We start from the raw sequence: 24,054 nt of genomic DNA on the forward strand, positions 1-24,054 counted from the left end.
TGAGAAAAAAAAATTGCAGCATGGCCCTAATCCTCTTCTGTACAATAGCCTTAGCTGTCGCTGTAAGTAATCGTCACCTTTTACCTGACTTTGGCTCGATCTTATAAAAGTCAGCCACTGGCAGTCAGCGCAGCGTGATTACTCACTCCATGCTCTGCTGAGCTGAGCTCCAACAGGCTGCAGCACAGGAACTGAAAAACCCAAACAAGTCCTGAGAAGGGGGACGTTTCTCCTTTATTAATGTTCAAATGTTGAGCAGAAAGCCACCATCCAGCCCAGCTGTGACGAACAACCCTTCAGGAAAAAAAGCTAAAAAAAATAAAAAATAAAATGGATCTATTGCTAATCCTACAATTCAACTCCAGGGGAACAATTTAATTGATTTTTTTTTTTTTTTTTAGCTCTGTGGCAAAACATTTAAATACCTGAAGTCATTTAATTTCCAAAATGTAAAAAAGCAAAGACATAAATCAACAATAAATGGTTTATTGCTTATTTGAAGTGAAGTGGCTAATCTTAAAAACACCTATGGCTTCTCCTTCACGAGGACCTGAAGTGATGGCGCTCACTCGTCGTGTTTCCACACCGTGTGTTTTTCAGGGCACGACAGTGTAAGGCTGGTAGGGCAGCAGTTTCTGTCGTTCATTGATCGCATAAATCCAGGCTGGTTTCACAAAGTTCAGATTGCCGTTCTCCATCAGCGCCTGCGGTTAAAGCGACATTAAGGGTCAGACGTGAAAATGTGTAAAATTCCTCAAATTACACTAAAAGAAAAAACGTTAAGTGAGATAATAGGAAGTGTAACTCTAATGAACGGTTTCATCCCGATGTAAAAAGCAGCAGTCGTTAACAGTTCACAACTTTCACTATTTCTTTAACCTTGACAAATGATAGTAAGTGCATTTCAAGGGATTTATACTTTGTGAAACTGAGAAATAGTTTAAATTCTCCTCATCTGAAAGTGACAGACAAAAACAGCATTCACATTTAGTCAGTTTAAGAGTTAAGCTCATGATGGACATGTACTTTGGCTAGCTGTCATCAAACACGTCAATGGAAGACAAAAAGGAGAACTCACATCTTCAAAGGACTCGTGCCACCCTTCACTGGTCACAACAAACTGCACTTTATCTGACATGTAGTCCTCGATCACTCTGAAGCGATAAAGTAGAACGTTGGAACTGAATCCACCTTTTGTCTAAAATGGTTAACTATTAAAAAGTTCAAGTTACAGTAGTCCCTCGTTACTTCGCGGTTCGACTTTCGCGGACTCGCTCTTTCAACGATCGTAAACTTTAATATTGCTCACGTGATTGGGAAGGCACGGGAAAAAAGTTAACAAAAAAAAAAAAAAAAAACCTTCGGACTGGTGCCGCCATTTTGTAGTTTTCTATCAATAAGCTTACACTGTAACGCCAGTTAAAAGAACTACACTACCTGATGGGGAAAGATTATGCAAAGGTCACGGATGCTTTCACTTACTAATGTTAAATTGATATGGAACCACGTATGAGAAGTCCGGAGAGCCTTTCTGTTTACTCAGAGAGGAGTCTGATAACTGATGAACTCTGACGCCTTCAACAACTGTGACCTATGAAGCAGAGGTCATGTCTTGACCTCGTCTCTGTCCGATAACACTATTTAAGCTTTTGCGAACTCCTTCTCCATGGGCAGACCTTGGAGACAAAGTGACATGCAACATCTTGTATGCCTGTTTTCAATGTTGCACCCCTAGCAAGGATTAAACCTGAGTTGAAAAATATTTTTGGATCCTCTCGGTGTAGCTTATTTGATTAATGAGTTAACGATAGGATAATTAAATTAACCAACACTACCCAGAAGCCAACAGTGCTTCCGGCTGCTACTTTCTGCTGAAATGGAGGGAAAGTTTTGCAAGACAAATCTACGTTATCCATTAAGCTCAGAGAACTGGCAGGAAAGTCGCAAATAATCCTGAAGCTCAATTATCTATGCGCACATCAACCTGGATGGGGCAGAGGGCTTCATGGCTGCAGGGTAGGTCTGCTGAACTGGAACTGAGCTGCTGGTCTGCAGAGCTGGTGAGTAAAATTTTGTAGTACTGTACAGTACATGTATGTTGTAAAAATGACGTAAGTTTAAGAGTTTAGAACATTGCAAGAATGTGGGAAGGATTTTCATAAAGACTTAAAATATATTGATACTAAATAAATATAGCGTTCCTACTTGGTGGTTTTTCACCTACTGTGGGGGGTGTTTAGAACGTAACCCCCGCGATAATCGAGGGACTACTGTACTTTAGGAACAGAGAAGTGTCTCTCACCCATTAAAGGCGACGATGTACCGCAGCACCAGCCGCCTCTCATTGTTGGGAAATGTACCGTAGAGGAAAAAGTGCTTTCCACTGAGGAAATCTGGAGGAAAACACAAACGTAAGGAAGTGAAGAAAGGAGACAGGCACCACGACACACAGGAGAACAAATGAACGGTGGCTTCTGACAACAAGACGAAGCATAAAAAACAACCCAGTTCAGTTTGTTTTTGTGTTTTCCTTCACTTTTTGTCAGCGGTTGAAATCACTGAGGCAGAAGGACGAGTCCGTTCCTGACAGTGGGACATAAACAACAGACAGGAAGCCAGTGAGATAAGAGCAGAGACAGACGTGCCTGGAAGCTCAGGGACGGGATGATCCTCTTCAGCTTCAGCGTCTGTGTTTTCATCCGTCGACCCTCCGTATGGATCCTCATCTTTCATCGACGTGTCTTCTTCTGCTGATTTCCTCTGCCTGGTGTGCTCCATCCTTTTCACAACAAGAGGATATTTTACTACAATTTCACATGCTCATCCCAAAACACCTGTTCTAAAATCAGACATTTTGACACATCTAACTTAACAATTTGACAAGAGAAAAAATAAATTATACAATACAGAACCCCATGATCATAAGGTGGACGGCAGAATGTGGTCTGGCATTATCGCATTGAAATATGCAGAGTCTTCCCTGAAAGAGATGATGTCTAGATGGGAGCATATGTTGTTCTAGAACCTGAACATAGTTCTCTGCATTAATGGTGCCTTTCCAGACATGCAAGCTGCCCATGCCACAAGCGCTCATGCAACCCCATACCATCAGTAATGCAGGCTTCTGAACGGAGCGTTGATAACAACTTGGGCTATCCTTGTTCTCTTTGGTCCGGATGACATGGCGTCCCAGTGTTCCATAAAGAACTTCAAATTGTGACTCATCTGACCACAGAACAGTCTTCCATTTTGCCACACTCTATTTTAAATGACCCCTGGCCCAGTGCAAACGTCTGAGCTTGTTGAGCTTGCTTAGAAATGGCTTCATCTTTGCACTGTAGAGTTTCAGCTGGCAACGGCGGATGGCACGGTGGATTGTGTTCACTGATGATGCTTTCTGGAAGTATTCCTGAACCCATTCTGTTATTTCCTCGACAGTGGCATTCCTGTTTGAGGTGCAGTGACGTTTAAGGGCCCGGAGATCACGAGCATCCAGTGGAGTTTTACGGCCTTGACCCTTACGCACGGCGATTGTTACAGATTCTCTGAATCTTTTGATGATGTTATGCACGGTTGATGATGATAACTTAAAAAGTCTTTGCTATTTTACGCTGGGTAACACCATTCTGGTGTTGCTGCACTATCTTTGGTATGGTATAAAGTTTATTCATTTTAAAAAGTACAAAACAATTCCATAACAATATAAAAACATACAAGAGATTTAAAATGAAAGGCAGCAAAAAGAAGAAAAAATCTTATTATATCTGCACCTTTTTTCAAACAATTAGTTCTATCATAATAATCTTCAAGTAACAGAACAAAATGAATAACTCTAATTTTTCTAATTCTAATACATCTTTCTGCGCAACAATGGTGGAATTGGTGATCCTCTTACCACCTTGGCTTCTGAGAGACACTGTCACTCTGAGAAGCTCTTTTTATACCCAATCATGTTGTCAATTGACCTAATTAGTGTTAATTGGTCTTCCAGCTGTTCATTATATGCTCAATTTCCTTTTTCCAGCCACTTATTGCTACTTGTCCCAACTTTTTGGGGATTTGTTGACATTGTGAAATTTTGAATCAACATATTTTTCCTTTAAAATGTTACATTTACTCAGATTAAACTTCTGATCTGTCATCTATGTTATATTATGAATAAAATATTGACATTTGCCATCTCCACATCATTGCATTCAGTTTTTATTCACAATTTGTTTAGTGTCCCAACTGCCCACCAAAATCATTGTGTAATAACGTAATAAATGTTTAACTCAAGCGAAATGGATATAAATAATATTTGGATGCGACACTCAGCCCACAATTACATATCTGACAAGCATGAGCCGTGTCTTTTTTTCTTCCGTGTACCTCTGCAGCTCATCTTCCGTGTCTAATCCAGACTCATCCTTATCATCATCGTCACCACCTGTGAAAAATAAGTGGATTTCATCATTTAGTGGATTAATGTGGTTACATTTTTCTCAAAACAGGCAGGTCTGATTTATTAAGATGGTGGCAAAGGTCCTGGCAGAGCATCATGTTGGTACGTTCAACATTTTTTACAATTTAACACGAGTTCACAGGCAACCCTAAACATCAATGACTGCGCTGTGGCCCCAAGCTTCAAACTAATTAACTACAATAATGTCTGAGAGGTAAATCTGCTTTAAATTCCCTGGCCATCTGGGGGCGTCGAGTTTAACATCTAATTAAAATGTCAGGTGAGCCCACATTCCCATGAAATATACATCATCAGGTGTAACCTTGCTGGCAACACGATGATTACCATAAAACACTGTGATGCTGAGGGGAAAAAGGGAAAAAGAAGAAGCATCTCTCTTTAAAATGCTGTCTCCATGTATGTATTGTCAGTGTGGGTTTCGTCTTAATGATGCATCGAAGCACTTTACTTCTGGCCTCACATTAACATAGAAATGAGAATCATGCACAAGTCCCTTCGCACTGATTTGGACTCCATTCCTGCTCCTCCCTCAAACTGCACCTATAGTTCTTGGGCACTTTAGTCCTTTCTACGGAGGCGCTGCCAACCATCCATTTCCAAGTGCTTCATAAAGGTTAGTCCTTTTGTCTAATCCCTGAGCCTTCATATCGTCTCCAAGCTCCTCTTAATTCATTCGGACCTCTTCAGCTCCAGCGCTGCCTCCTCAGTCTCCAGTTATTTGAGCTAATAGAATCAAGCATGTCATATGAGTCACGGCTAATTTATATCGGCTCTTAAATTTGTTTAATTGCACATGCACAGATAATATTCTTGTTTATTCGTTAGGGGAATTGCTGTTTCATTTCAGCTTTAATCATTAGTTACGCCACAATGATCTAAAAGGTGTGTCAGCACTTCATTTCTGTGATTGTTGAAACGCACACGTGTTTTAGCATCACTGCACGGGAGCTGACTGGAACTTCCACTGGAAATGATAAATGGGTCGGTAATTTTTTGTACATAAAAAAAAAAGAAAAGCAACTTTATGACGGGAAGAAAATGAGCTAGTGCAACAACAAGATAAATAAAATAAGAAAAAAGCAAGATAAAGCCATGTTTGCATCCATGTAGCTGTTTTGTTGAACAGCTGCACACCATTTTAGTCAGCTGTTATTCTCCATACTGCAGCTAAATGGAGTAACTACTATATGTTTTTGTCTTTTTTTGCAGTTGATACACTTATTGATCAGTTTATTGGTGTTTAAATATTACTGGTTGAAATGACAAAAGGAGATTTGTTTACAAAACCAATTAGACTTTCTATTCTTTAATTTTTATACAAAATCCTCAGGATAATGTTTCTCGATCTAGAATTAAAATAAAATTAAATTGAATTGGACAAAATAAAATCAATGCCAAACAAGATAAAACTCTTGTGCCTCAAAATAACTGTATACAAATATTTGTAGTAAAATGTACTAATATTGAACTTGCACATTTTATGTTCAATTATTGACAAAAATATTTTATGAGTGCTGTTTGTATTTTTAAACATGTAATAATTTGTTACCTTAAACCCAACATTAAAGTTATTTTTCAAACAATTTAAAAACAGTGTACTTTTTTTTTGGTTTGTTTGTTTCTCTGGACTCTTAGTGTTTCTGCCTCCTAAAATTTATCTATAAATTTTCAGTTTCCACTAATTCACTAATTAACACTTTCCCTATCAGTTACCACAGCCATTCACTTTGTCATGTGAGCTTTAGCTATAAACAACTGAAAATTACCGTAATGTCCGAACTATAAGCTGCTACTTTTTTCACAGGCTTTGAATGCTGCAGCTTATACAATGCTGCAGCTAATTTATTTAATTATTTTATTTTTTGGACGGGCTAAGGAGCTTGATGCCGCCAAAACATTTAGCCTCATCACACCCGGGTGCTCACATAGTTGCCCAATACATATCTCTTTTGGGGGGTAGATCCTCGTGACAAAGAGATTACCTGTGTAAATAAAAGTAAAAAGAAATCGAACCAGTGAAATTATCGAACAGGTCCCCCTGTGTTCTCTCCTCCCCATTGTGCTCCCAGGGATGGGGTGGAGTGCACAGGAGGAAGATGAAGACAGCGATCAATTACTTCCTGTTGGCTACTGTATTTTTATTTTTGTACCAGCCATGTTAGAGGCACTGTTCAGAAAAAGAAAAAACATTTACCGTACATATGCATGTTACCTGTACGCACTGTAGCGTTCTGCTGCGTTTGACTGTTGGTCACATGGTGTCAGGGAGGGATTATGGGTAGAATTCATGTTCATTGTTAATCATTTCGGTTAGCTGTTTTGCATTGTTCTTTTAGTCATTAGCCTGTTCGTGTTAGCCTAGTTTATGTGTTAAGTTTGTGTTAGGCCATTCAGTAGAGTAACCATGAGTGAGGGAGGTAGTTGTAACGAAGACCTGTGGAGTTCACTCTGTCTGCGTGTGCTGAACAGTAAAAGTCTATAAAACGCCATCTGGTGGTTGATTCTTGATCTACAACAAGCGGCACATCTCTCTCAGTAGCTGTGTGCTGCCATGCTATAGTTTAAATATCTCATGATACAACATGGACACCAGCGGCGGTCAATGTGTACAATATTTTTTTTTCTTTAAAATTTAGTGGCCACAGCTTATATTCAGGTGCACTTAATAGTCTGTAAATTACGGTACTTTTGAGGTCACCTCTTGTAGTTATTTCACAAAAAATAGGGTTAATTGTGAATACGAACAACTGTTCCTGTGGTTTAAAAGAACGTAAAATAGAACAATGAAATAAAGACAGTTCTGAGAAAGTATTTATCCTTTCATTTGGCATTTACCTGGTTCGTCCACATCAGTAGAGCCACCATATTCATCCACCTCATCCTTCTTTTCTGGTGTCTTCTTCGGGGTTGCGTGTCTCTCCTGCTTCTGTGGCGTCTGTAGAAACAACATGGACCTGGGGTGTTAAAACTAACAGTTTTTTTAAAAATCCCTTTTATTCTATTTATTGTCTCACTTGAAAAACAAATTGACCTTTGTTTTTATTTCCTCTTCGCTCTGATCGTCCACCTCCATTTCACTCTCCGAGCTAGACTCGGCTCCATCCATCAAATATCTGAAGGAATAAAAGAAACAAAGTGTGTCAGGTTGATAAAAAAGGCCGTAAGGAAAAGAACAGCTGAACAATATATCTTGGTTCCCATCTGCTTTACTTGTTCGACATGATTCAAAGTGTAGTCGGGCCTTGTCAGGTAAGATCGCAACAAAGAAGCTGCAGAGAGAAGGTGATATTTTTAACGAGGATGAATCAGTGGTGCAGTGTTTAAAACGTTACTAGTTTTAAAAAGTCTATAGAACAAAAGGCTAATTGTTCTTTCACAATCATAAGTATTAAATTGTATCTGACAGTGATGAAGAAAGTAGCTGGCACCTATTCAATATCAGTCAAGGACTGACTAGATTATCTCATCTGCCCTCCCCATATATCATCTGAAGCAGCGCACAACAAGTGGAACACCTCCACACAACTATTTAATATTTGCCCCCAAGCCACTATAAAGTCAGATGAAAGTTATATACATTGAAGTGTGACGTATAGAGTTGATATGCCTCAGATATGGGGAGATCATTTTCTTGTACGCACACACTGTAGTCAGACGTTTTACTGACCTAGGCGTAAGACAGGAAATTGGAAAATGAAAAATGAGGTCGTGGACGAAGGCGGTAAAGCAGAAACTGCTGCTTATAACAGCAGGTAGTGCTATCACATAAAAACAAACCAAACGCCTGATCTGTTTTGCTCATTGCGCTCAGGAGAGGAGAAAAAATACAAATAATACAAAACTTGAACATTTTTGTTTCTATATTCCACAAGAGTACAAGATAAAAAACAACTGCTCTAAACTTAACTATTCATGATTTTAACAGCTAAGTTTTAAACCTTTAATTTTATGGCTTCTGTCAATATTTATTTTTTAAATACTCCAGAGGAAAAAGCCACAATTGATTTGGTCCCTATTTGGTCTTGAACTTGTGATCTGAAACTCTGAACTCATATTTTGAAGTCCATGAAGTTGTTTTTAAGTCAGACCGAAAACTCCTCATGCTCCTATTTAGTGACAACTTCTTCATCTCAAGATTGCTCTGCCAGAAAGTTTAATTTAAATTAGAGTCAGTTTTATCAAAAATAGTTTAGGATTTATTCCAAAGAACATTGGAATGTGATATATAATAATAATACATTTCATTTGCATAGCACTTTTCTAAATCCTCAAAGACGCTTGTAAAACGCTATAAGACGTCAACGTTTATAAAAGTTGGCAATTATGATTTTAGTTAGTGAGGTCACAGATGAAATGAAGTGGAACGAAACAAAGTTATTTGTATGAACTTTACGTAAATAAACTCAATAATTCTCAAATATCTTGTGAGCAAGCATTTGGTAACAATAAGGAAAAAGACTGAGTCATCCGACTCAACTATAATACTATAGTTTTCAGAGATAAATACTTTCTGCCCATTTTCATACAGCTTTACAAGTAATGGATAACAGTTTATTGAATAGATTGGAATTTTTCATTTTCACCCCTCCCCCCCCCCAAAAAAGAAGAAAAAAATAATCTGTAGAAGAAATCACATTTTATCACAGAGGATTCTACTACTTTATATTATCTAGACCAGGGGTTCTCAAACTTTTTGGGTTCAGAGACCCCTTACAGGGGAGAAATAGTTCCAGGGACCCCCTTATAACCCTTTTGGCTTGGATGACTAGCTGCGAGAAATCGTTTACCAAAACTGGCCGCATGGGAAGAGCAACTTTTGCCAGCGGCTCATGACAGCGGAGCAGGGTAAAATAATCCTCCATCACCAACGGGTTTCGAAAGGCAGCTGTGTGATGAAGAGGCCAGCACAAGCTCAAGGGCGCAGGAGGAAGATGAAGACAGCAATCAATGACTTCCTAGTAGGCTACTTTAATTTAATTTTTTTTAACCAGCCATGTTACAGGCACTGTTCAGAAGAAAAAAAACATTTACTGTACCTATTTGTGTATGTTACCGGTACATATTTAATTAAAAGTTTTAAAAATTCTTTCTGTGTAAATATGTCACGTTACAATGTGGACACCCGCGGCTTATAGACAAGTGCAGCCTATATATATATACAATTATTTTTCTTTTTAAATCTAGTGGGCGCGACTGACATTCAGGTGCGCTCAACAGTCCAGAAATTACGGTAATTATGATGATGACTTCTACAACAGGAGGTCTTCAGCTAATGCAATTTTAGGTTTTGATCCTAATGTAAGCAGGAATTAGTCGGAAAGCTGAGTTTATATATATATATATATATATATATACATGAGGTTTTATGAGCTGTAGCATTGAGCTCATATTTTCCAAGTCCTCTTCAAATGCTACTGCACAGAACTGTTTTCGTGTTTACTCGTTTAGCTCTATTGTGAGCGGATGTTTCAGAGATGCTTGAGTGTTTTCTGCTCTCCTCAAATCCTGCCTGTCTGGATCCTCACTGACTGGATAATGACTATGTAGAAAGAAACTGCCGGGGTTCTTTAACTGTAATCACAATCTCATTAATACATCCGCTCCGCAGCCTGTGTGCATGTCATGAGCAAAGCTGTGCATTTTACCTCCAGATGCTCAGCGGCAGCAGTTTGAGTGTGAGAGCACAGGTTTGTTCGGGTACTTGTCATCATCAAAGTAAGTGGTTCTTTTAATTACCCATAGCAGATGCAGCTTTTAAATAAAGAATACATCATCAAAGCTGCACACTCCACACATGGCACAATAACGGTGCGAGGCAGGGGGATGGATTATTCTCGCAAAAAGAGGAGGGGTGGACCAGGCCGATTTGGCACAACTGGGAACTGTCGGAGAAAAGCGGACAGCCGGATGGATGACGACGCAGGATGCAGTGAACTCCTCGTTTCAATATTTCTGGAGCCGTGTGCCACTGACCTTTGGCAACATTTGTTTAAATAGCTTTGTTGTCTTCGCAGTGTTCACAGGATACCATGGCTGTCTGAAGAAAACTCATCAAGGTGCTTCTCTGAATGCAGAAAGTCTGGGAAATTATTTTATTTCCTAGAAGCTAAACTGGACACAAACAATATCTGAATTGAAGGTTTATCTACATGGCTACTTAAACTACACTAATTTATTGCATGGCTGTGCCTTTTTTGGATCATGGACCACTTCCTCAGTCGCAAAGTCAAAAGATGATATACCTGTTTGATCCAAATCATGACATAGTTCAAATTTGTTTTATTTAATTAAAAGTTTACTTGTTAAGTCAAAAACTGAACTTCAGCTATAGAAACTGACTCTTTTACAGTTCGAGTCCTCCCACTCTGAAAATATTCTGAACGGTTTTAGTAGCTGATGGGAAAATAATGGAAAGTTGAACAAAAGGCAAAGTCTGGGACTCACACCAGGGTTTAATGCAACAAGACAATGCAGCTTCTTTATATACATGTACATATACATGTACATATACATATACACTGCCTGGCCAAAAAAAAAAAGTTGCCACCAAAAAAAAGGTCACACTAATATTTCGTTGGACTGCCTTTAGCTTTGATTACAGCGTGCATTCTCTGTGACATCGTTTCAATAAGCTTCTGTAATGTCCCAAGATCTATTTCAGGTCTAAATCAAGTCTCTCTTGTAAACGAGTCCTCGAGGCTCAATGGGATTTACCTGTCTAAATAAAGGTTGAATGAATTTCCATCCAGTGTTGCATTAATTTTTCACCAAGATCTTGCATTGATGACTAGACACTAGGCATGATGGGTGCATCACTTCACCTGCCTCTCTTCTTACCCTGATGCGTCCATCCCTCTGGAACAGGGTCAATCTGGACTCATCAGACCACATGGCCTTCTTCCATTGCTCTAGAGTCCAATCTTTATGCTCCCTAGCAAATTGAAGCCTTTTTTTTTCTGGTTATCCTCACTGAATAGTGGTTTTCATAAGGCTACACAGCTGTTCAGTCCCAATCCCTTGAGTTCCCTTCACATTGTGTCTGTGGAAATGCTCTTACTTTCACTATTAAACAGAGCCCTGAGTGTTACTGATGTTTTTCTTTGATTTGATTTCCAAACGTTTAAGTGATCGCCGATCACGATCATTTGGGATTTTTTTCCGACCACATTTCTTCCTTGAAGAAAATGGGTCCCCACTATCCTTCCAGTTTTTAATAATGCATTGGGACAGTTCTTAACCCAGTTATTTTAGTTTCTTCAATCTCCTTAGATTCGGCCAGTGGCCCTCACCCCGATAGTCGCTAAATGCTTCGAAAAACTGGTCATGACTCACATCAAAACAACCATCAACATCAACGAGGACCCTCATCAGTACGCATACCGTGAGAACCGATCAACAGAGGATGCAATCTCCTCTGTGGTCCACACTGCACTCAACCACCTGGAGCAGAAAAACTCTTACGTCCGTATGCTCTTTGTGGACTTCACATCCGCCTTCAACACCATGATCCCCCAAACCCTGATGGACAAACTATCCACACTAGGACTAAGCCCCTCCATCTGCAACTGGGTACTAGACTTTTTAACAAACAGACCACAGTTAGTGAGGATCCACAACCTCTCCTCCTCCACCATAACCCTCAGCACTGGCTCTCCTCAGGGATGTGTGTTGAGCCCCCTCCTGTTTACTCTGCTCACATATGATTGTGCAGCTACCCATCCAGGCTGTCACATTGTAAAGTTTGCAGATGATACAGCGGTGGTGGGATGCATCACAAACAATGATGAGTCCAGCTACAGGCAGGAGGTGGAACACCTGGAGAGCTGGTGCAGAGAGAATAACCTTCACATCAATGTGAAGAAGACAAAGGAGATGATTGTGGACTTCAGAAGGAACAAAAACACCTACACCCCCCTGAACATAAGAGGATCTGCGGTGGAAGTGGTCTCCAGCTACAAGTACTTGGGTGTACACATGAATGACAACCTCAGCTGGAGCAACAACACCACCAGCCTGATCAAGAAAGCTCATCAGAGACTCTACTTCCTCAGACGGCTGAGGCGAGCTGGTCTGGGAAGCTCAGTCCTCACCTCCTTCTACAGGTGTGCAGTGGAGAGCATCCTGTGCTCGAGCATCAATGTGTGGCATGGAGGCTGCACAGCTGCAGAAAGAAAAGCTTTGCAGAGAGTGGTGAAGGCTGCACAGAAATCTGTTGGAGTCAGTCTCCCCACCATCACAGACATCTACACCTCCAGATGCAGGAAGAGGGCCACCTGCATCATGAAGGACCCCACTCACCCAGCACACACACTTTTTGCCCCACTCCCCTCAGGAAGGAGGTTAAGGAGCATTAAGTGTAGAACCACTAGACTGAGGAACAGCTTCTACCCTGAGGCTGTTAGACTCATGAATCTCTAACTAGAATAATCACTGTGAAAAACCATATCATGTTGCTGCTGATCTGTTTCATGTTGCTGCTGATCTGTTTCAATGTTGATGTGTTCATGCGTGCACATCTGCTCACAGACTCATGTTCATGTTTGTGGTGATGTTCAATGTTTTATGTTATGAGTGCTTAGTGTATATTTAGTTGATGTTTTTCTTAGTTCATATCTTAGATGTTATTACTGTTTTTCTTATACATTTTATTGTTGGATGTAACTGGGACCCTGTGTACATAATTTCGCTCCACCACATGTACCACATGAGGTGCGAATGACAATAAAGAAACTCTGACTCTGACTCTGACTCAGATGTTTTCTCTTCTTGATGCCAATGATTTGACCCTCCTCACACAGACTGACGTCTTTTCCACGACCACTTGATGTGTCTTTCAACATGGTTGTTTAAGAAATGAGAAGCAACTCATTGCACCAGTTGGGGTTAAATAACTTGTTGCAGCTGAAAGATAATGGTCCATGCAGTAATTATCCAATAGGAGGCTCGTACCTGTTTGTTTAGTTAAATCCAGGTGGTAACTTTTTTTTGGCCAGGAGTGCATATATAACATTCACACAACTGTTGAGCTACTCGGTGTCTCAGATCAGACAATGAGGAAAAAAAAAAAGATCCAATCAACCACAAAATTGTTTTGTGGAGAAGAACTTGTGAAAACAATTATCTCTATTTCCATTAATTGCCAGGAGCATTCAAGCAGAACTGCACAGCAGAGGGACACAAATTATTCAAGTGTTTGAATGTTGACTTTTTCACACTAGATCTCAGTTACTGTTGCACGAACATGTAAACAAAACAGCAACCGCTGCAGAAGGTGAAAACTGAAGCTACAAACCTGACAGACAATGTCAATCAACCATTTACAAACATCCATCTTTTGACTATGACTGCTCGGACTCAAGTCCATTGCAGGGACGCAGGGACAAACACTACACAAAAGTTTGCGGCTCCAGGATCTTCCTTTTCGTCCACCTGAAGACCCACAAGGACCAAGACAGAGGACAGTCATACGAGCGACTTGACCTTGAGTGACTGCCGATGATATAAGGTGGTGGCCATCTTGGATTTTGACTTGGGAACCCAACGTTTCACAGTGAACTTTCATTTGCCTAGATGCAACTACACACCAAAATGAAAGTCAGTATGCTGCTTATTTTTCCAAGTTATCTACCTCACAAGACGGACTTACAGTATAAGGTGGCAGCCATCTTGGATCTTGACATGACAATTGGGCACTTTTTTGACGTCTAGATGCAGCCACACACCAAAATGGAAGTCCACAACAGCAGAAACAAAGGAGGCGTGAGGAGCTGATGTGGAGTGCTGTCCCTAAAATGTGTTGGGACATCTCAGATTCAACATCTGGCTGCCAGCTGTTCACACAGTGACTGTCAGTCATTTCCTTTTCTTCTATTTCCCACTATCAAGCTACCAAGCCAGCTTATTCTTCATACGACGATCGTTTTCTTTGTCACTTCTGTAATTGGCAGCTCAGGGGCTCCCTTCAAACCCCCATGCTGCCTCGGCCTTTTCATAAGTCACACCAAGATGGCCTGAAAGCATCTTGGGCCCAGTTAGGTGCGATTGTAAGAACGTCATTTACTTTGAATCGGTGCACGTTGTTTGTTAATAATTTTCTCATCAGTCAACTAAAACTTATTTAGATGTAGCTTTTTAGAAAATTGTGTAGAAGTCACCTGATCTCCTTTCATTAAAAAGTTAAAGTCACAATATTGAAGTATTTTATGCAAAAGCTCTTACAGAAAAACAAATAAAAAAAACAGAGCGAGAAAGACAAAACTAGGTAGCAAGGGGCTTCATTACCAGTAAAATACAAGTTTCCTTATTATAATAAGTCACTACTTTACTTGTGTCTCAGTGGGTTAAAGAGCTGAAGTTATCAGGAAAGTAAGACTGAAGCGCATTTGAGCAATTTTTTAATGGATTCTCTGCGGATTAAAATGATGCATAGGCAGCAACTGTGAGCTGTTAACGGACTGATAAAAAGAAAATGGAAATCTTTAAATGTTTCATTATCTGCTTTGAAAAAATCATTACTTTCCTTTTCATTTTGATACCTTTACATGATTTATTTATCAGGTCCTAGGAGAAACAATGGAAGGCCTAAGAATGAGGAAATACCCTAATGATGCGCAAAGCTTTATTCAATCAAACACAGCAATGCCCAAATTAATATGGGCTCGCCAAAGCCTCAAATGAGCTTTCAGAAATACGTTAGTCAGAACGCACAGATTTGTCTGAAATGATAACCCAATACCTTGATGTTAGAAGCCCCGCCCCCACCCCCCTGTAATGAGGCATATAATTAGAGCGCTACAAGAGCTCGGTGGGCTGAATTTGTGATGACAGCAGGGATCATCTGCTCAAGGTTACTGTGTTCTCTGTAGTAAATGGGCAACCCTGCTGTGGTGGGAATATTTTTGGACGTTTCAATCAGCGTGAGTGCCGAGCACAGATTGTACGACGTAGCTTAAAAGAAGGTATGAATCATACATGGAGTCATACTGTATGCACATGTTCTGTGCTAAAACTGCTTAGTGGGGTCCTTTAAAACGACACCAGGTTCAAATCAGCTGTTCATATGTCCCAGCTGAAGTCTCTCTAGAGCCCATGTATCAATCTCAAGACCCGGGAGCCAAATGTGGCCCTCATTGACATCTTGTCTGGCCCCCCAAAGTGATATGTTAAACATAAAGTACTTAAATCACGCAATTTTTTTCTCAGTAATCTTTTATAATGATGTCGAAAGCACAACAGAGAACGTCAAATAAGACCAATCAAACTCTTGCTGAGAACCTGTGACCAAGAAAAGATGTTGTGTGTCTGACTTGAGTTAATGTAGTTTCTGAAATTGGCCCTTAGTTTGAAAAATGTTTTAATTTTGACACCTTTTGTGAGTTTGACACCCCTGGTACAGCTTAACCTCTTTAATTTGACTAACTTTTATTGTTTTCTTACCGTTTATATGAAATCTTCTGTTTCCTCTTATGGCAGTCCATCACCCATTCCTTCCGCACAATGATGCCACCTACTGATTTCACCTGGCTGTACTTGGGAGTGTTGGCAAAGGCACAGCTGGAGATTAACAGGCCGAAACAGATGCACACAAACACAAAAAACCCACATGATTACATCACTACGGGGAAGCTGACAAGGAAAATAGTCTGCACCAACAGCTGAACGCAGGATGCAATCAAACTAAATTACTGCGGGTGCTAACGGAGGCTGTTACACAATCCTATATATATAGTCAATATGAAAAACAACAAATTAAAATAAGTGGGATAGCTATGTAAAAAAATAATAATAATTTTGACTTTAGAATTAAGTAAAGTTGTCATTTTTCACAATGGTTTGCTATAGTTACAATATTTATTGTCTGTATAAGATCACCCAGTGGAAATGTGCTTTAACGGTTCATACAGTAACTAATCAACATTTGCTTTTAGGAAAATTCCTCTAATTTTATCTATATTCTGCAGCTTTTCTGCATTTGTCCCTCATTTATCACTTTGAGCACCATTAAAAGGAAACATCTCTAACCAGCAGCTTCAAGAAAACTGGTAAAAAGGGTTCCCAACAGCTTGATGTGATGGGAAAATATAAACGAGACAATACTGATGTAAGTGCAACCTTGTGACTCCAAAATATGTGTTTTAGCAGATGAACTTGAGAAATAAATTGAAAAAAAAAAAAAGTAAATCTGATGAATAAGACTGTAGTTAGAAATACATATTGTATCTGTAAAGTGTAATAAATGCTTACAGAAGATAACCTTTATTATTAGTCATTGCATGGGGACATGACTTACATAAGGTGTGTGGAGTCAGGCGTCCAGTCAGTTCGATACTTTGCTCCCATCTCCAGTGCCTTGTCCCTCAAGTCCCCTCTGAAGGGGTTCTGGAAGCCGCTGAGGACAAACACCACCCCCTCCATGATCCGGTTAAACGGCACCTCTTGTTCACTTTTGGGGTTTGTTTTCGGTTTAGGTTTATGTTCTGGTTTGGCCCGGCTCTCCTTCTTCTTCTCAGAAGACTTTGGGGCTGATGAAACTGCAGAAATAATTTGGCAATTGAAACATTTTCTCCCCACCAAGAAAAAAAACAAAAGCATTTATTAAAAATCAGACATTACCTTTAGAGGTGCTTGGGCTGGGTGTGCTGACCGGGCTCGGCTTGTGTTTGGGGGTTGTGGCTTTGGTCTCGGGTGATCCAGCAGGACTCGTTTTCTTTGACGGAGGAGGACCAGGGGCAGACTGTCGCTCTTTGCTGAACTCAAACTTTCTTTTGGCTGGTGGCTAAAAGAGAGAAGTATCAACTATGCTTTCCATCTTTGTTTCTTATGCTTGCGTCCATACGTTCTTTCAATTTACAAACTGAACCCTTTGCAGAGATTTTGGAGTCCTGCATTTCCAAAGGCGCTGAGCAGCATAAAGCACATTTTTACTAAAAGACAATTGTCTGACAAAACAATGCTCAGTGGGTGAGGCAATTTCTCCAACAAAAGCAATATCCCATTAATATGCAAAAAGAAAAATGTTTGATTGAACTATCTAAGTCTTAGAATAGTGGGTGAAAAATAAATGCATAGAAAGAAGAGTAGCTGCACTCACTGGTGCACAAACATACTTGTCCAAGTCAGCCAAAAATAACTTTTCCCCTCCAAAAGTTCTGAAAAGATTCAATCCCATGTGTGAGCTGACTCATAATTTCATTATCTAGTTAATTACATTTATATTGTGCATTCAAGTTGAAAGATTGATGCAGACTCCTATGTAATTTCACATCCAACTGTAGTTTTCATCCCCACTGTTGAAGCTACTAATTTTTATAGAAAAATAATCGGAATTGTTCTTGTAATAAAGATCTTTTCCAAACAAATCCATTTATAAAACATTACATTTATAATTTGTGTAAGAAATATGTAAAATTTATTCATGAATAGGTTCAGAAAATTATATTATAACCGGTGAACCATACTGTTAACCAAAAACACAAGGTGTACTCAGTCTGTCGTTGACACTTAACTTTTCCAGGTTTGCACAGAACTTCCTTTAAAAAACATCCGATTTAAGGTTCATCTGCACTGGTTTCCATTTTCTTGCTTGGATGTAAACTGTTTATTATCCGACAACTTTTTAAAATGTCCCTTTAATATTTCGGCAGTGTTCTGTTTACTGTGCGCATTTAATTTCGCACTGAATCTGAAGCAGGGGGACTGTGTAGTGCCAAATGCTATTTAGAAAACGCAGCAGTTCACACTTTTCTCCGTTTTTCATTCAACATGTTTTGCATTTTAAAAGATATCTGATGATTCAGTAATTATGATTTGCTATTCTTAGATTCGGCATTTAACCATATATCATTTTTGTTTGTTTGTATTTTAGTTTATTTTTGTTGTTGTTGAATTTGATTCTATATCAAATAAACATGCTCATACCAAACATGCAATGTAAAACTTAACCAAATAACAGCAAGTACAGTCTTGGCTTCACATTTTCCTCAGCTTTCCTTCTGGTCTAAATAAAGAAAAAGACCCGCCCTCCTTCATGGAACAGGTGGCTGCCCTTCAGAGCAGGAAATGATGGGGTTGTTTAGTACCTGTGGTGAGGCAGAGCTGGAGGTGGAAGCTTGACCTGATGAGTGGGAGCTGCCTCCTGTCTGCAGTGCAGCAGCAGCGTAACTCAACTTGTCACCCTGAGGAGACACTAAAGATAGAGAAGAGCAGCAGACTGTCAGGGAACACAAGAACCACTAATGTTAAATAGTCCCACAATAAAGAATGTCTTTGAAATCACTTGTCCCATGGCACTTTTAAGTAGCTTAAAATAAAACCTAATTAGTTTTTTTACTGTCCAACATCACTACAGCTTTAGCATGACAAAGTGCTGTAATAAAAAGATTGAGCTTTAGCAGCTGATAAATTTAAATAAATGGATTCACCTTTGGGTGAAGTGCTGGACTTGGTTGTGTTGTCTCGACTGAAGAACAGACTGCCAGGCTGAAGGTTTCCAGATGAAGGAGAGTCATCTTTCACCTTGAACTGTCCCAGCTTTGTTAGTTTCTGACAGGAAGGTTCAGTGTTAAAAAGTGAACATTAAGAAACTGAAATATATTTTCCTTTAAGCAGAGAAAGTTTTCAGCATGACAAATGATTTGAAAAGTTGAAAAGCCGACATTGTCAGTGCTGGAAATGAATTTTACCTGATGCAATGTCGCACGAGGGAATGAAGCTGTCTAATAATTTTGCACTGCCTTATACAAAGGTTTTCATCACTTCAAGTTTCCCACTGTCTAAACTTGAAATTTTGCGAACAAATTTCATCAGGTCATCTTATTCTGAAACTAATATTACATATTACATTACTTCTCAGCTTTTGTGTTGGAGACTATATCAGAAAAATTACTGTGTGCCACTTAAATGTAGTCTTTTTGACTTTAGACAGTCAACCCCATGTTTAATAACTTTCATTCATTCAACCTTTATTTATACAGGTTAGTCTCATTGAGCCTCGGGGACTTATTTACAAGAGATACCTGATTTTAACAAAAAATGATGACAACAGTAGATTAAGACAAAAGTAGACAATCATAAAATAAAAACTAACTGAGAAGAACAAATGAAAGAATTTAGTTTAGTATTAAAACTAAACAAAAACAGCTAGACTGTAAAGCGATGTAAAATACTAAACACAGGAATAACAAATGCTGTTTATTCCTCAAGCCTGCTATTTTATTAGAATTAACTATCTGATTATTTAAAAAGACTGGTTACGAACAGCACAATGCATAACTTACAGGGGAGGAAGTTGGAGGCTCGTTTTTGTCAGGTGGTGAATGGAACTTGACAAAGGCAAGCCCATATGCAATGTTCTGTAAAATGCAAAAGACAAAAGAATTGCATCTCACCACTGTGCAGCCCCATATAAATATATAAATACAGGAAAACTGACAAATAGGCTTTAGAAAGATGATCTTTAAACATCTATTGTATTCCACATATAATATAAAATAGATAATGCACATCTGTTTAGATGTAGTTGGTTTTCAATGTAGCTTGGCATGTTGTATGCAGTTATGTAAACTGAATAATGAGCTGTTGCCCATCTGTATAATGTCAGTGCTGTGATCATTTAAAACATACAACGCTCCAACATACACACATGGACTTAAAAGCTGAAATGTCCAATGACTCAAAACACCTGGACCTCACCTTGCTGTAAGGTTGGGTGCACACAATTTTGACCCTGTCCCACTTCTCCTGGGCTGTGCTTTTCTGCAGCTGGTTGAGCCCAAAGAAACGTACTCGGTTCATGTTGGTGCCGTTACGGCTCTCAGTGGGTGACATGAAGGAAGAGGTGACGAGAAGAACCTAAACAAGTATTTTAAGTAAAGCAGATAAACACATGTTACTGAGGGAGAAAGTTAGATAGGATATGAGGAGCATGTTGTGGTTTGAGAAAAAAAAAACCTCAAAGTTCTGGTCTTTAGCAGCTGAAGAGTTCCCCACCAACACCTCAATGAAAGCTGATCCTTCGTTTCCAATATCAATACTGTGCACCTGCTCCTCCTTCTCAAACTAAAGAAGAAAAACAAAAGTAGAAATATGAAGGGAGCTCAAACAAGGGATGAAAAAAGAAACAACCTAAAGTTTATAAAAAGACCAAAACAGTAATTCACTGCTAACTTTTAAACATGCTTATTCAAAGCAAACGCGCTCAGACATGGAAGACAGGAGTATAACCTTTCTGTGTGTAAATTTTAAAAGCTGTGCAAAAATAAAATCCTAAACATTGGAATTTATTAATGTAATATTGCAACCAGCTGATTATTCTTCTCCTTTAGAGATTTGGTTCAAAAATTGCTTATATGCTCAAGGAGATCCAAACAAATTGACAAACAACCATATATCCAACGTTGAACATCTCTAAACTAGTTTGCTGATGACACACAAAAGCATCTACACAGTAAAGTCTTTCAAATGGTCAACTACTCTTTAGGTCTTGTGTCAGTCCTGAACACAATATATTGTTTATGTCAAAGCTTTAAATGATGTATATATTAATATATACACGTATATAATATTAATATATTAAAAATGGGAAACAATATTTACTCATTAATGACTCTAGAGACTTTTAGTGGACAGAAAAGGACAACAGGGAACAAACAGGTTTATGATCTAAGTCAGGGGTGCCCAATACGTTGATCGCGATCTACCGGTCGATCGCAAAGGCATTATGGATAGATCACATGGTATTTAAAAAAAATAGACTTCAGCCTATCATCCATCCTCACAATGAAATTTGTCACTTGATTGACATGCAGGGCATCCAGTCACAGCCATCATTCTCTCAAACCAGGCCTCAGAGTAGTGGAGATTTTCGTTCCCCCCCGGGACTTTTGACTTGGTCATTTTAAAAGTAGCTCGCATGATGACAAAAGTGTGGGCACCCCTGACCTAAGTTAACAGACTTGCATTAATTTAGATATTATTTGTGTTACAAATGCCAAGCTCAATAACAAAAATTTAAAAAAACTGTTTCAGTTTATTCTATTTTTATAGCAACAATCCACAACAAACACTTTAAATGTTAAACGGACTGTACTTGTATAGCGCCTTTCTTTCTTATTAAGATGCTCAAAGCTCTTTACAACACAATTTGTGCCCTCATTTATCTATTCATACAGCACTCTACAAAGAATAGTCAGTGCTTTATCACATCCATACACCAATGGGACACACATCGGAGGCAATGAGGGGTTCAGCGTCTTGCCCAGCGACACTTCGGCACGGTGGAATCGAACCCCCAACTCTTGCATTGGAGGACGACTGCTCCAACCACTCAGCCACAAACAAGTCCATTAAAATCCACTTCTTTTCAATCCAGTCTGATCTCGTTAAACTCAATCTAATCAAGTCAAAGTCAGATTGACAATAAGAGGAGAAACAAACCTGCAGGATGACACATGTCTGCTTCTCACCGGCTCTCGCTGCTTTCCACTTCCTGTACGTGTCTGAGCTCAGCAGGTTGTCTGCTTTGTGAGTCTGCTTTGTTACAACAAAAAGTGGGTTTATGTGACGCCGAAAAATCGCTTAATACTGACTGAATATACACACACACACACACAAAAAAGAGAGAAAACTCACACTGTCCTCGGAGCTGCAGGACACGACATGCTTCACTTTGATTTCTGGCATGTTGTTGACACCCGACAGGTTAAAACTGAATTAATTAGCCTTCAAAAATAAGTCAGCCGGAAGCTTTTACAGGCGGAACAGTACCGTAACAGGCTGATAAAACATAAATAAATAAATAAAAACTCCTAATGCACGTTTAGTGGCACAAAAAAAAATTCTGTCACGAGTCAGTATCGAACAAGCTGTTGACTAACTTGTTAGCATGCTAGCAAACAATAGCAGCTTTAGTTTTTCCTGGACACTTTAACACATTGACATGGCTCATACGCAGCAAACTTTTGAACACATATGTGTGACATAAACCTATCACTTCGTAATTAAAGTAAACTTCTAATTATATATAGTGTGGCTCTTAATTTTACGTTAAATGTGCATTAGAGCGCACTCGTTTTCCCACCAAAAGGCTACAAATGTACACCATGACGTCATTTCCTATTGGCCGCAAGTTTATCCAATGAGAGCCTTTTATTTTTCTTCTTCGCTGGTCTTATTTCTCACAAAAGTTTGAGCGCCACTAAATGGAAGGAGTGTGTACTGAATAAATAAATGTACATTACAGCCCAGTACTTTAAATTAAACTAGCTGATGGCTTAAAAAATGTAAATGTTTTGAAAATAGCAGAAAATATTTGGATTTGGATCATTTGGCCTCAGAATACAGTTTTTTTCTGACATTAATAGTAAAATACTATACATTTATATATATGATTTTCTTGATTCAGCTTAATATTTAGACAAAACAGTAAATATTGTTTTTATTTATTACTGGGATGTATTTTTGAATTTGTTTTTATTTACAGTAATATTGTTCTTAGATAAACCATGAATGTGATAAAAATTATTTAAAAAAAGACAAAGTTGGCCAAAAAGTCTATTTATTATTTCATGTTGATTTTCGCTCTCATTTTTAACACAAATAAAAGCTCTATAAACATATATTTACAGCATGAATGTCTATGAGATTGGTTTGAAACAAACAAACAAATGAGAGAAAGAAAGAAATTAATAAAAGGTGAAAATTGTGGAGAGCTGAAGTCTCAGAACTTCAAAATCACCCCTTTTTAAAGCTTTATGGGATGTTTTAAGGAAAAACAATTAAAACAAAAATAGTGGTGTAAAAATGTTGCAAAAACAAAATCTTCATAAGTTCTGAATGTTGTCCCTCCGAGGAAACTTAAAGCACCAAAGGATCAATAGTACTACAGCTGCATATTTGGTTTAAGTACTGCCATTTTTGTATAATTCTATTCTATTGTGCTGGAATATCTGATTTGTCAGAAAACCTCAAATTAAAAAAAAGTGTTTGCCTTCTCAACATGTTGAGAGTGGAAATGATGAAATATATTTATCATAACTGTCCTTCCCTTGTTAAAAGTAAGCAAATTAAAATGACTCTTTAACACATACAAAATGTTCAGTACAAAAGATTTAGTAAATGTAATGGACACTGGCACAGAGTGTCTCATCAACATGACTGAACTCAACGTTCAGTTGCATTCAGTTTCTGACCCAGAGCTCAGAGGACCTCCAGGTAGATGGCTGTCTCTGGATCAGCAGCAGTTAATTTCTGCACCTCTCTTCTGCCTCTGACGTCCACACCAGCTCCTCGATCAACGTCTCTGTCTCTTCGTCTCTCCCCACCTCTTCGACCCATTGGATGAATCTGAGAACGCGAGACAGACGATACAAATAAAGACGGGGAACTTCCAAAATGTAAGTATTCATGTTACTTTTTCTTTTTTTTTCTCACTCACATCAACCAAACTAATCTAATACCTGCTTAGTATGAACAAAAAGAGGTGTGCTGTTCTGGTATATGAGCTGGTAACTTCCATTGGTGTAAACATGAGTTACTTCGGTGCAGTTAATGTAGAGCGGCATCCTATTCTGGTAAATTCCCACATCTTCAGG

At 39.0% G+C, this 24,054-nt stretch overlaps 1 protein-coding gene across 1 annotated transcript; it reads right to left on the bottom strand.

Moving 5' to 3' along the window:
- Positions 1-402: 402 nt before the first annotated feature.
- Positions 403-22,268, bottom strand: xrcc1 (X-ray repair complementing defective repair in Chinese hamster cells 1). Its single transcript, XM_037676801.1, has 17 exons — positions 22,094-22,268; positions 21,899-21,991; positions 20,414-20,521; positions 20,156-20,314; positions 19,741-19,815; positions 18,886-19,006; positions 18,544-18,650; positions 17,078-17,240; positions 16,755-16,995; positions 15,902-16,018; positions 7,497-7,578; positions 7,301-7,400; positions 4,372-4,429; positions 2,646-2,779; positions 2,303-2,393; positions 1,079-1,154; positions 403-704 (listed from the first exon to the last, which is right to left on the bottom strand). The coding sequence occupies exons 1-17, from the start codon at positions 22,142-22,144 to the stop codon at positions 597-599; spliced, it is 1,884 nt and encodes a 627-aa protein (XP_037532729.1). The 5' UTR covers positions 22,145-22,268; the 3' UTR covers positions 403-596.
- Positions 22,269-24,054: the final 1,786 nt, after the last annotated feature.

Source organism: Nematolebias whitei, chromosome 5 (genome assembly GCF_014905685.2).
Source record: "Nematolebias whitei isolate Nwh7 chromosome 5, NemWhi1, whole genome shotgun sequence".
Lineage (NCBI taxonomy): Eukaryota > Metazoa > Chordata > Actinopteri > Cyprinodontiformes > Rivulidae > Nematolebias > Nematolebias whitei.

What these genes read in the sequence shown, in the direction of transcription:
- xrcc1 (XM_037676801.1), bottom strand. Translation starts at nt 22,144, where the DNA reads ATGCCAGAAATCAAAGTGAAGCATGTCGTGTCCTGCAGCTCCGAGGAC. An exon ending in CCTGCAGCTCCGAGGACAGT is followed by an intron (nt 21,992 to 22,093) that starts GTGAGTTTTCTC and finishes GTAACAAAGCAG; the next exon opens with ACTCACAAAGCAGACAACCT. An exon ending in GTCCAGCACTTCACCCAAAG is followed by an intron (nt 18,651 to 18,885) that starts GTGAATCCATTT and finishes CTCTATCTTTAG; the next exon opens with TGTCTCCTCAGGGTGACAAG.